The 14,101-nt window shown below is 31.5% G+C and overlaps 2 protein-coding genes across 8 annotated transcripts in view; both read right to left on the reverse strand.

The window, feature by feature from the left end:
- Positions 1 to 9,636, reverse strand: part of LOC122523506 — a 19,950-nt gene extending 10,314 nt beyond the window's left edge. For 2 of the 6 annotated variants that reach the window (XM_043645281.1, XM_043645280.1), the window contains exons 1-2: positions 3,313 to 3,598; positions 2,739 to 2,996 (exon numbers count right to left, since the gene is read on the reverse strand). In XM_043645281.1, the coding sequence (XP_043501216.1) occupies positions 2,739 to 2,996; positions 3,313 to 3,406 (352 nt within the window). In that variant the 5' untranslated portion in view covers positions 3,407 to 3,598. Of the gene's footprint in view, positions 1 to 2,738; positions 2,997 to 3,202; positions 3,273 to 3,312; positions 3,763 to 9,431 lie in introns of those variants that run through there. The other 4 variants (XM_043645282.1, XM_043645287.1, XM_043645288.1 and 1 more) reach the window with 4 other exon arrangements.
- Positions 9,637 to 12,198: 2,562 nt separating this feature from the next.
- On the reverse strand, positions 12,199 to 13,918 carry LOC122523507. Of its 2 annotated transcripts, XM_043645290.1 has the most exons (3): positions 13,827 to 13,918; positions 12,819 to 13,003; positions 12,199 to 12,336 (listed from the first exon to the last, which is right to left on the reverse strand). In XM_043645290.1, exons 1-3 carry the CDS (start codon positions 13,888 to 13,890, stop codon positions 12,229 to 12,231), a joined length of 357 nt encoding a protein of 118 aa, XP_043501225.1. In that variant the 5' UTR covers positions 13,891 to 13,918; the 3' UTR covers positions 12,199 to 12,228. The 2 variants fall into 2 exon arrangements, with proteins under 2 accessions (XP_043501225.1, XP_043501224.1); XM_043645289.1 differs by lacking the exon at positions 13,827 to 13,918 and having other exon boundaries at positions 12,819 to 13,158.
- Positions 13,919 to 14,101: the final 183 nt, after the last annotated feature.

The following is a 14,101-nucleotide window of genomic DNA, read 5'->3' on the forward strand; positions in this document are numbered from 1 at the left end:
TACATCTAATCTCCTATTCTTGAACTTACTTATTTTTTTCTTTTTAATAAAAGTCAATTGAATCATAAAAGCTGCTGTATTAAAAGAAAAGAAAGAAAATAAAAATAGGTCTTTCAGTTAAATATTATAACTTATTATACGAACAGTTATAACAAAATTTTCATTTTTCAATTGTAATCCTTATTTTATCGTGTTTCTAATTGACGAATGCACATTTTCTTTTATTAAATAAAAAAAAAAGAAAGAAAAGAGAAAAGAAACTTAAGAAAGTTTCTTTTGTCTCTAACGAAACGATCATTTAATGCATTAAAAGAATTAAATTAAAAGAAAATAAATAAAAATAATAATAATAATAAATATTATCCGGTACGTGTATTAGAAGTGAAGCTTCTTTATTGTCGATTGGAATGTCAACTTTCCAGAACATTCTTTCCTTCTATGACAATTTATTATTCAAAACCTTTCCTTTTGTGCTCCACATTCTCGCCTAACATAAGTTCCGTTTTCTGTTTTCAGTGGACGTTTATTTTTCTGTTCATCTTTTCGTGATGTAAACACTTATGTTACTGCAGAAAATTTCGCCTCGTGAGATCTATAAAATAAAATAATAATAATAATACAAAAATAATAATAATAAATAATAATTTATCACGTATAAACTTTTATTTATTTCTAACATTAATTTCACTATTTTACCTTTATTAACATTAATCATTAACGCTGTATTAATATTAAAAATTATAATTAACGAATATCAATATAAAAATATTACTTATCTGCTTCTACATCTGTAGTCTCTCTTTTTCTTTCTGTAGAAGGGAGACTATAAATGCAACCTATTTACTCGTCATAACATAGTATATTGGCATTCCTTGATGACGGGTATACCCGTTAATAACATCTAATTGGTTAAATTAAAAAAATTTGTGATTACAGAAATATTTATTAATATAAATTAAAATATATAATATAATATATAATAAATATTATATATATTTTATATATAATATTTATATATTAATATAAATTAAAATATATAGAGTAACCATACTTACCGAAATAATTTGATTTTAATAACACGTCATTACAAGAAAATATAAAAATCAGAGAAATACAGCCCTTCTCCCATTAAAACCCTCCCCCACCATCTCTCCTTTCTAATTCTACGCATGCTCTCTCTTTCTCTTTTTATTAATCCCCTCTCCAAATAATCACATTTTTTATGACGCTCCCTCTTTCACTTCGACTTTGAAAAATCGCACCTAACGTAATTGAAGAAGTTTCATTTCAAAAAAGAAAAAAAGGAAAACTTTTTTTTTATATAAATTTGATTTGTAGAACGTGACGATGAAAATGTATTTTTTTAGAAAGCAAATCATCAGAAAAACAGATTATTTTATCGATTGTCTTCTTAAAAACTAATCAAATCAATTTAACATATATATATATATATATACACAAAATAATATTTGTGCTGCGGTATCCGCCGTTGTCGGAATTCTAGTTTAAATTCCTAGTTTAAATTATTAGTTTAAAGAACATAATAGATTTTATCAATACAGAAATATGTGTTTGATTGTTTGTCAATGTTGATGTCACTAAATACTATTTAATACTATTAAGCATTAATAGCATATATTAAATACTATTTAAGCAAAAAATTGATTATTAATTGATTAAACGAAAATTTTAAATCCAATGAGAAAGCGTATACTTGAATAATATTCAAAATATCGTTAACACAATCTCTTTTATCATATTCTAATGATCAAAAGATATGCATATATTTATATTCTCTTTATGAAACAATTATAGTCATGTTTGACTTATTTCAGTTAGAAATAATTAGAAGAACATGTCCAAATAAAAAAAGAAAAAGTAAAATTTACTACATTTATACACAGAAAAGTATATAAATTTAAGAATTAAAATAAACAAAATTTGAATGTTATAATTTGAAACATTTTATTTCACATCAACATTCATATAATTAAAAAAAACGAGTGTCTATACTTATATACGCACGTAAGAAGTTATACATATAGAAATGTTATTAATTCACGTTCATTAGTTGATCTATAAATACAGCATCAATTGTAGTACCATGTCGTGTTGTAGAAACTGCTTGGTCATTATTTATTAAAAAATTTAAATCTTCAGGTAAAAAGTTGAGAAGTACATCAGAATTTTCTCAGTTGAAATTAACATTAAAATCTCCACTTAAAAGCATCGGTAACTTATCCTCACCTTTACACATATATGCCCCACAAATTGTTATGTATGGAAATAATGCCCGTTTTAAAAGATGTATAATATCTTTAATTTGTTGATTTAGAGAAATATAAATTGCTATTAACACAATTTTTTTACCATCAACTATTTTACACTCCGCTATACAAAATTCACCCACTGATGACATCGCAGAACTAACAAAGTCGGACTATCTCACATTTATGCCAATAGCAGCAGTCACAATGTTAGTTGTATCATTCGCATTGTGATAGATAGCAACTCCCCTCCAGCTCGAATATGTGATCGTTTGTATTGAATTATGCAATTAAAATTTGGTATACTAACAGACTCATTATCATATTACCAAGTTTTACTCAACATTAAAATTTGAGATTTTTGAATAATTGAATCAAACAGATCAGCGGAGTGAGCCCACAGACTTTGAAAATTGACAGTATCAAATTGATGATAATTGGTATATGGTAAAGATGGATCTAAATTCATACCAATTTTTGTAGCAGTAATCACAGGCTGAGGCGATGGTCCAGAAGTCATTAATAAATTTGAAGTAGATGGAGTACATAAAATAACATTCTCAGACAATTGTTGTTCTTCTTCAGTCACTTTTCTTCGTAGCCTATACGCCTTACAACGTTCTGCATTTGTTTTTTTTTTTTTTCGTGTTGAACACCTTTCTTTAATTAACATTTTTCTTCTACGATAATCCCTACACTTCTCTGCATTAGTTTTAGGCATCTTGAAAACTGAAACAAAAAAACTGAAAGAAAAAATAAATGTATACTGATACTGGTCAATAAGAAAGCTGCAAGAGATTATAATTTCATTAATAAGAATTATTGTAGAAAATAATTTATAAATAATGAAAACAAATAATACATACCTAAGTTAACCTCAATGATATATAAATACTTTAAAGATTATAAAAACAACTTCTATTATTAATATTTACAGTTATTTAATATCAATCACCAACGCAATAATATACCAATGTAACAATTAATAATTATGTATGCACCAATATAATAATTAAATAACTTCAAAACACATAAATATTTTTACCAAAATAAATGTCTTGAATATAGATGCACACTAACTTCAGGAAGATTTGTCGACTAACTTCATGGTGTTGTTTTCGTCTGACTTGCGCGCGCATGGTAAAAATTCACTCTCATAATTTTTTCCCAAACGCGCCAAAAGAAATATAACTTCAAAAATATAAAAATAATATGTGGCTAATTAGAAAAGTTTCGAAAGTACAGATGTACTTAAATCAACTGGAAAGCATTGTGGACAGTGTTTGTTTAGAAAGATAAGATTACATAGAATATTGAGAATATTTTTTCAAACACAATGGAGTATGTACTTATACTAGTAATACAATAGAAAATCTAAATTACCAATAAGAACAACTAAGAGAATATAGAAAGGAAAGTAAGACTTGAATGGTAAGTTTTAAAAGTATCGGTATCTTAACTTTCGCTGTGATGTATAAACTTTTGAGCGGCTGCGCATTTGTAAGTTATGCGTATGCGTTGCTGATGAATCTAATGTTTGGGGTGGGTTATGGAAGAAGAGGGGATGAGAGGAGGAAAAGAAAAAGGAATAGGAGAAGGAAAAGAAGGAAGATGAAGAAAAGGGTAGGAGATAGAAGAGGGTAGAGGGGTGACGGATAAAGAGTGAGGAGGGGAGAATGAAGGAGGGGAAGGGAGGGTTGAAGGAGTAGAGGGGAGACGTAAATAATTAAATCGTACGACCGATCGAGTTTCGCATCGTGTTGCATGGATCGGGTACAGGAGGCTAGGTACATACAGCTCAAAGAGTGGCCAGGGTTAGAGCATAAGATCGCACCGGACGACGTGACAACGTCGCACGGTCGATATGCTCTTTCAGGCAAAGTGCCAAGATTGGTAAATGTACGCGGGGGTATATAAGCCGCGGTTTCAGGTACCCTCACCCCCTCTCCGATTCATCCACGAACCCCCACTACATGACTTATGGAACTCACCCGAGGGATTTCTCTGCAATAGTGGGGGTTTGGAAAACGGGAGTGGGGGAACCGAAGCTGCGCAGAACCCAGCCAGACGTACTCTCCAATCCGTGCCTTTGCGCATCTCTTAAATACATATACCCGACACGACCTCCTCTCTCTATGTACTACATATGTATTATACTTATTATTTTAATCATGATTTACAGCCGCGCGGCGTTGCCGCTTCTACATCATCCAGGCACGCCCACTCCCCTCTTTTTTTCGAAGTTGCAACCATATATACCTACTACACATATATAGAGAAACCAACCAGTACCTAGATGTACAAGGCAACGTCGCTTGATCGATACTTGAGAAACGTATATACGATATAAAAAAAAAAAAAAAAAAAAAAAAAAAAAAGAAGTCGCCATTTTAAGGATAGTTTTCTTTCGCAATCTCTACTTTATTGATACATACAATTTCTCCCACTATTCCTCTACCCCTTTCTCTTTCTCTATTAAAATCGAATTTTTTTCTTCTTTTTTTTAATGCTTCCAATTGTATTATCCCTCCTTCTCAAGTTTTATATACTTTTTTTTCAATCTACTTTTTTCTATTTAGAAAAAAAAAAACAAAAGGTTGAAATTACAAGCTTATTTCTTTCGCAAATAATAAATGGTTGTTGATTATTTTAGAAATGATGTCCTTCATCAAAGACGGATCATCGAGGTCGAAAATCGTCAACAATTCCAACGGTTGCGGCGTTGCCATCGCAAAATGGCGGGAGCGGCCTTGGTAGCCTGCCTTCTTCTACATATTTCTTCTGGGCCAGTCGTTTTGGCAACACTGGAAGGTCGTTAGCGATCTATTTATAGTCGGTCGCCATTGCCGCTGTTACTATGCCGAGCGAAGCGCATACTTGGTTCAGGGGTTGGTGGGTGTATGCGGGGGAGGAGGGCAGCGAGGAATTACTGAAAGAACAATATGGCGCTCAACCGGATGTGCCTTCTTCCAATCTATCCATTCTCTCTTTCTCTCTCTCTTTCTACTACACCTCTCACCGCCATTCTCTGCGCTCTCTCGCGCTTTCGCTCTACTCCCTCTATTTGTCTTTTTCTTTCTTTCCTTCACTATCTCTGTTCCTCCCAACTCCTCCGCCGCCACCACCACCACCTCTCCTACTTCCCATCCCTCCTCATCACCCACAGTCATTCTTTCTCTTTTTCTCTCACTACACTATCATAACGACTAAACGATATTTATTTCCTTTTGCAAAAATATATGCTATGACGGAAGCAAATATTACGTAACTATGCAATCGTCCTGGCAATGTGACTGGCCGCTTATATAAATTTCGCAATAGAACGTTAACAAGGCGTGTCTCTTTATTCTTACTAGAAACTACAATATTATCTATGTATTCCTACTACCCGATGGTCTGAGCAGATACGGTCGTTACTACTGCGTTTTGTTTTTCTTACGAAAAAAAACGAAAAAGGAAAATAATAGAATAAATAATTCAAAATAACAGATAAAAAAAATAAAGAAAATAAATAGAATGATAAAGAAATGGCGAGAATTGGAGAAAAGAATTCCTTTATAAATTTCACAGACGGGAAGCAGGTGAGCTTTCAGGAGAAACATTTTTTACTCGCTTAGCAAAATTGCATATGGCGGCGTTCAGTCGTCACAGCTGACGAGAATCGTGAGGTATTATACGCTACATACGATGCGTACAACCTATATATATTCATGTGTATATATATATAAATTTATATATCATATTATATACATACATGCATATAAATATATATACATGTATGGCAGAGAGAGCACGCATGCGAGTTGCACGGAATCGGGACGGCTTCGGAACAGTTCGGATAATTCCGAGAAACTGCCTCTTTGTTACATCACTACTCGGATTCTTATATAGTACATAAAGCGAATACATTATGTACTGCGCCAGTACATATTTCCCTGGCGGCTCTCAGAGGGCATATATACATACCACCGCGTATATATTTGGCTCGGCATATACATAGGTATATACAAACCCATATATACCTGCGCACTAGTGACAAGAATGGTCGTTCGAGCTGGTAAGCGCTACCACACCACACTACTACTATACCGCTGTTACTACTACAAACATTACTACCCTCTCTTCCATCGCACTACCCCCTCCAGCTCGCCGCCATGACTTTAACAATCCACGTTACACGATGCGCGCATTTGTGGATCAACTGTAGAGGGAGAAACATGGGCATATAGCTGCGTGTGTACGTCTATTTAGTTTCCTTTAACTTGAGCGTATCTTGAAATAAAAAAGAGGAAAAAGAAAAAAAAAATGAACAAAAAAAAAACATTGTTGCGATACAAACATAATACGTATAATATATATATAAAATATACTCCGCGGATGATATTATTATTATTATGAGTCATTATTATTATGAGTCATTATTATTATTATTATTATATTATGACGCATCGTAAATTACATTATCAATATTATATGTATATATCTATGGATATGTGAGATGGAAAGCATTTCTCGACCATCCACTAGTGCATTTTCTCCACTTTTAATTTTTCTGCGTTATGAGAGAAAAAAAAGAGAAATACCACTCGTAGATAATACACTCGGCATATTTAATGAAAAAATATGGTACATATAGTAAGTATACTACAGGATTACACCAAAATTCCTTATAGAAACAAAAAATTCCTAAATGATTTTACAATTGATTATTCTTTCTAGAGACTTTTTTTTCCTTTCTTTCTAGAGATTTTCTAGCGGAAAAAACTAGGATTATAGTACCATGATGTAAATGATTCAGAAAAAGAAAATGGATATTTAAATTTCTAGAAAATTTCAGAAGCACTCTGTATAAGCATAGTATAATGCAATAAATGAGAATATACTTGCGTGTATATATATATATGTGCATTTATCTATGCATGTATATGTACATATATACTAGGAGCGTATATATGCATCACGACAAGAGACGAGGAACACCATTTATAAGACCCTCATGAATAATAAACTCGGCAGCATTCGATTTCGGGCTCTTTCTATATACCCAACGGATTGTATTATATTATATTATATTATATTATATTATATTATATTATATTATATTTTATTTAATTATATTGTATTATTATTATTATATTATGATGCATCGTAAATCATATTATCAAATTATTATTTCCTCCGTTCCGCATTCATACGTAAGAAGAATATTCCTCTACCCATAACTCGTATATAGGAACATTAAATTGATTTAAAGCATCCATGGTTATGGGAGATCATTATTATCTTCATATAACGTAAAATCGATATCGGAAAGATAAGAGACTCGAATTTCTCCTTTATCACTATATATATATATATATATATATATATATATTATTATTATTATTATTAATATTAATTTGGTTAACTCAATATATATAAAAGAATTATATATTTTTGAAATGAATATTAGAATTTCTATTATCAATATATAAAGTAAACCAATAAATGAAATATCAATAAAATCATCTTCAACTTGAATAATCTTTAAGACATCCGCCATATTGGAAAACGCCAACAGAACAATGTTGGCAATCGATTCGTCCTCGATGTTGTTTCACCTTCCTAATGGATGTCTACTTGCGTACACGTGCAATGACGACAACGAGATACCATAGATCAAACGATATACCGTTTATACTACTATGTAACACTTTAGTATGTATTTACCTTACTCGATCATTCACATTTCATTTTTACATGAATTCAAATTAAAGAATTTTATAAGAAAACGAACAAATCTGTAAAGAAGTTAGGAGGAACTTAAGTAAGACTAGGTCAGATTAGGTTATGTTGGATTAAAGAAACAATCACGAATCGCTTCGTCACGTTTCTTTGTCGTAACAAATTTATTCAAATACTTCGAATGTTTGTATAATTAAAAGAAAATTGTAAATGGAGAGAGGGGCATACATCTCCTTTTTTAAAAACGCGACTAAGGTTTCTCATTCTTTCTCTATCTCTTTCTCTCTCTTATTCTTTTTAGAGATCGTCTTACAGTATGCTTTAAATAAATCATGACGTCATTCCTTGAAACTTCGTAGGAAGTAAAAGATATATCTAAGCGATATTAAGGCATTCATCAATCTCGTTGAAAATTCGCCATATACATCGACAAAGTTGGAAGAAAGTTTAATCAAAGTGTTGCATGTATATGTGATATATATATATAGCTGTTTCAAACGCTACGTTCGAAAGATCGATTCTCGCTTGTGTTTTTATTCGACCACGTGGGTCCGTGTATAGCGCGCGCAAGGTGTCTCGCGTGTACCAGTTAATTATGCGTTAGGTTAGGATCGTGATCCTAAGGAATGATGAAGATGGATCGATAGAGCTATGTATATTTACACAGCTCCTATAACACCACTTAGATCATTGACAAGTTTTATAAATACTGTCATTGAATGCAACGCTCGATATTAAATTATAAACCAAACGATCAACGATACGTGTAAAACATTAAAATTCAATTTACAAGTCGAAACTATAACAAATTCATGTAAGATGATACCCAAGTTTAAACGTAAATGTGTATACACATATATATCACAAGCAGAGAAACACTAGAAGACAGGACTCTTTTCAATACGAATGTCATAGAAAATATTTTCCTTAAATTAATAGGATTTATGTGCGAAATAGAGGAAAACAGGTAAATAAAATTAACAGGTAAATAAAAAGGAAGACAGATGTGTCAATAATTATGACAAGAATAGTGTGAACTAATTATAAATCAAAAAATTGGATAAATAAATTGTGATTTATTTATATTGGAAAATAAATAATAATGTTTAATTTTTGGATTCAGTCCACTATCATAATGTCCGGTACAATTATGATACAATGAGAGTATCGTAAATAGTACAATATGTATAGTATTGTGAGAATAAAGAAAATAAAAAGAGAATAATAAAAGAAAGGCCGTAACGACGTAAAGGTTACTGATATAATTTAGCCTTAAATAGGATAATCGCGTAAACTAAATGAATGTAGTCAATAGGTAGATTTTGTCAATAGAAGGTCGGACACGAGTAAGCCGGTTTGTATTTATACCTGTGACTGCTGTCGCTAGTAGTGCCAGCCGCGCCGGCACTGTACATAACCTCAAAAAATAAGTAAACTTACCTCTGGTAACGCGGGCTTCTACTATCTGCACCTCCTCATCGACGATCCTGTCGGTCATCTTCTCCTTCTTCTCGTTACTCTGAACGTCCATACACATAATTTTGTCCCTTTGAGCGACACCTTTTTGCCACGGTTAAGGCACAAGTCTTGCTTATTATTCGTGACATTTACATCAACTGCCGGTATACGTTAAGCCGCGAAATTTTTACGCGCGCGCACAAAAGAAGAAATAAAGGAAAAAGGAACGAGATTCGGAATAAAATTAATTGCAAATAAAAAAAGAGAGAATAGGGAGATGGGGCTTGCAAGAGATGAGGAGCGCGGGGTGCGAGAGATGGAGAGGGGGCGAGAGAGAAAGGGAGAAAGATAGAAAAAGAAGAGAGAAGAGAGGGGAGAAAGATATAGAAGCTTCAGGAGGTAGGAACAATTCGATAGAATCTCTTGGAGAGATTTTGCATGTATTTATTAACCACGTTGTACGTCTATCGTGCTGTTCGTTGTTGCATTTACTATACAATAATCCTGTTTTTCACTTTCGCTCTTATAAGTACATACATATAACACTCGCGTGTTTACGTATATACAAATATAACAAACGAACGACTAATCGACGAAACGGAAGAACGAATAACGGGCGAATAGACGCGCCACCTTTTTTATTTTTTAGTTATTGCACTCTACACGCACTAGTATGAACGGGCGTGCGAGTAAGAAAACAAACATCATACATCAAAAATTAATAATAGAATGAATATCTTCTTTTTCTTATTACGGATGAGATACTTTCAAAGCTATCACGAAGCGCGGGATAAATTTCTGTTCGCGCGTTACACCACGTTTTTTCGTTTTTCTTCTTCCGGCACTCTGTAGAAGTTGACCCGGGTTCCGTTCAGATTTGAATGTGGCACACGTTGCCAGTTCTTTCTCGTATCTTCCCTCCCGCCTTCTCTTTCCTCACCCTATTCCCCTGTACTTCCACGGTACCCCCCACCAATTTGCGATGTCTACCCCCTATCACACCGCTCACCCCCCGGACGGTTTCGTTACCCCTCTACCCCCCATAATAAACCATCCCGCACCCCTCCTCACCGATGCTTTGCCCCCCTACTCCTCCCTTATGTACTTAACAATTGCGACGTTGCCAAATCATTCTAAATAAATCGTGCGAAATCATCGAGTAGTGGGGATTTATGAGTACTGTCGCGAGTAGTGGGGGGTGTCTGTATATAACTACATGCGATTCTATTGGTGAACAAATGTTAGGTGGAGGTAATCAAACATGGCGTAATGTTTCCCAGAGTGGGGGCTTATGTACATAAATGTAGGCGGGGACCGGAGGGAGTAAAGCGTTGGGGGGGATAAGAAAAGATGGGGGGAGGAGAAAAGCTGTTGAGTTGGGTTATATTATACGAGAATGGAAATTTCCATGATGCTTCGGGTAGACAGCGACCGTTAGATATCACGTGGTCTAACCGGAAGTCGCAAGGGATGATGGGTTCTCACATCAGCGCCATCTTTTTCCTTCAAGAAAATTTCATTTTTGTTGGTTTTAGTTTTTTTTTCTTTTGAGTATTTATTTTGGGAATGAAGTAATTTGAAAGGAAATTTTATTATAATCTATTTGTAAATAATTTTGGAATGTAATTTTAACATTTTCTGTATAGAAATTTATGCGAAAATAATTATAATATATTTCATAATTTCTATTTTATATACTATATATATATATATTTAAATATGCATTGCATATTTATGTTTTTATAAATGTAAAAAAAATTTATTATGATCACACGTATTGTTACAGTCTTTCGTGAATATCAGTGCCTTGCATATATATATAAGCATATACCTTTCCCTTTTTTTATGTTCTCTTCGAGGAGATTGCTAAGGAATGTATTCCATGTTTCTTTTTATTTGAATTATTAGTTCAATAGCCCAATAATTAATTTGTACTAATTAAATATATATTAAATAAATAATTTAAAAAATTTGTTTGTTTTTAGTATTTTGAAAAGGAATAAGATGATATATTTGATTACAAAAAACTTCTTTTTATTAGAACTCGTAAATAATGGTCGTTACAAAATAGAAATACACAAGTAGATAAAATTCTCCTTTAACTCTAAACGTTTACATTTTCATTTCTTTTCTTTTTCTTCGATTGGTGATATTTTATTTTGGAATAATTTTATTTTTTATTTTTTTTCGAGGAATAAGGTTTATTGTTTTATCGAGAAACTTATTTACGTGAATAAAAAAGATAAAATAATTGTCTAATGATAGGTTAAACTTGATTCCATACAATTTACTAGTACGGCGAAACGAGTTTAAGTAAAAAGAAAAGAAGAAAAATATAATAAAAATATATATATTAACATATATATGCAGGGTAAGTAAAAAATGTGTTAAACATTAACCTATGTAATTATAAGAATAAATCATATTTTTTCCTGACTGTTTTAGAGATGTTGTAAAACGTAATTATATATTACTTTGTATATATATATACATATATAAATATGTATATATATAAGATATGCACATATTATATATATATCTATATATTTATTACCATATATTTATATGTACATTTATGCATGCATATATAGATATATTATATGTATGTATATATATATATATATGTACATTTATAATTTGTTTTAATAAGTCAGTCTTAAGTCAAATAGTCAGAAAACACGAAAATAACCAAATAACAGTTACACACAAAACCTTAATCATAATGATAAGAATAATAATTACGTCATATTATTCACATTACTTTTTACTATTTTCGATCTTATTGTATTACGCATAATTCCCTAGATTTTACAGCAAGTGTTGTATATATATCTGTTGTTGTAAAATGACTGTCTGTAGCTATTAGTAATCCATTCCAAAAGTCCACCTGTTAATACGTACAAAAATTAATAAATTCTTAAACTTAATTAGATTGTTCTCTTTGGTATTTTATATAATTTAAAATTTTTTAATTAATATATAACATTAATTTACTAACTTAAACATTATATTATGCTATAAATATTACGACAGTGTGGACCGAAAAAAAGTTTCTAGATAATTTAAGAAATTAATTATTTTTTTTCGAAATTCTTTAAATTAACCTTTATTTTCTCTTATTGTAAAATATTTGAAATGTTTTGATTAAATACGGTAAAAATGTCCCTTCGTATTATATTAATTAAAAAATATATTTATAACAAATTTTTTTTCTTGTAAATCTTGGGGACCAACTATGTCTAAACGAAAATTCTAGTATTGGGGTTCGCAGGAACGAATCCTAACGGATGTTTTAAGAACTAAATTGATCCGCCTAAGAATTTAATATTTAATTTGTTAATAAAAAAGAATATATTTATATATATATACCTGATGTTGTAGTAGCTTTCTTCTAATACTAGGTGGTTCGTCCCTCAGTATCGGTTTTAATTCATCTAAAGCCCTTTGGAATAATTCTTTAGCACGTGCGTAATTGCCCTCAGAAAGATAATACACGCCAGATTCTCCTAGTTCGAGCGCTTCACACATTTCCGGTAAAGGCTCGCTGAGTTTTCCTAATATAGTAAAAATATTTATCAAATGCAAAAAGGGGAGAAACAAACCGATTAGGCGCGTTATTCTAAGAACAAAAAGGACTCTAAACTCATTTCTTCTCTTCTCTAAACTCATTTTTGTAATAAAAAATTCGGGAATGAAATTTCAGTTTCATATCTGATGATTCTAGAATGCAATAGACTCAAATGCAATATGCATATGACCAATATATGAAATATAAATATCAAGAAATATATTCAACAGTATATATGGAACCCCCAAATTCAAATTTATTCGGGACCACATGAAACCATATCGCGTCGTTGATCCTTCTTGTTATCATTTTTTCATATTTTTTCTATTTTTATATGTATATTATAATACATTTAACAATTATTCGCTTGCTTTTCTCTCCTGACTTGCTACTTATATTTTTACTATTTAAATATGTCTACAGGATATGAAAAGAAGTTCAAAAATTTATCGTATATCCTAGCACTTGATTCAATTTCAATTTGATGAATTTCACTATCTTATTCTCGGATATTACAGATTCTTATTAAGTGCTTGCTAATATGCTTACAAAAATTATTAGGATGATCATTTAAAAAGACTTATAGTTTCCAAAATTGCAAGCAAGATAATCAAGTGCACGTATATTTGACAAATTGTCAAGCTTATTTTTTTCCCAAAACAAAAACTTTTGTGAACAAATGTTATTTTACATTTTCGATTTCTTAATCGTTAGTTTTTTCAAATAGAAAAAATTCGCCTTCTCGCTTGTACCACCATTTACTAATAAGCTGCATGTGAATAAATATGATATATAAAAAAAATACGAACGTAATTTTCGATAGAGATATTTCAAAGTTCCTCTTAATACCGGTGACAACCTTTTCGGAATCATATTATAATGGATTGGCGGCTTTGTCAGTTCTTTAGGACTTGCAGATATATTTACTGAATTATCATTTCTTAATTCCATTCTAATTTCCTCCGTGCGATAGATTAAATCATGTATGTATAATTTTATATCCTTTTTCCTATCTTCAAAAATATCGCCTAATGAAAGAATGATAGATACGATTAAGGATAAAAATATTATTGCGAATTAGAAA

This window comes from Polistes fuscatus, unplaced genomic scaffold (assembly GCF_010416935.1).
Source record: "Polistes fuscatus isolate 324 unplaced genomic scaffold, CU_Pfus_HIC Scaffold6, whole genome shotgun sequence".
Taxonomy (NCBI): Eukaryota; Metazoa; Arthropoda; class Insecta; order Hymenoptera; family Vespidae; genus Polistes; species Polistes fuscatus.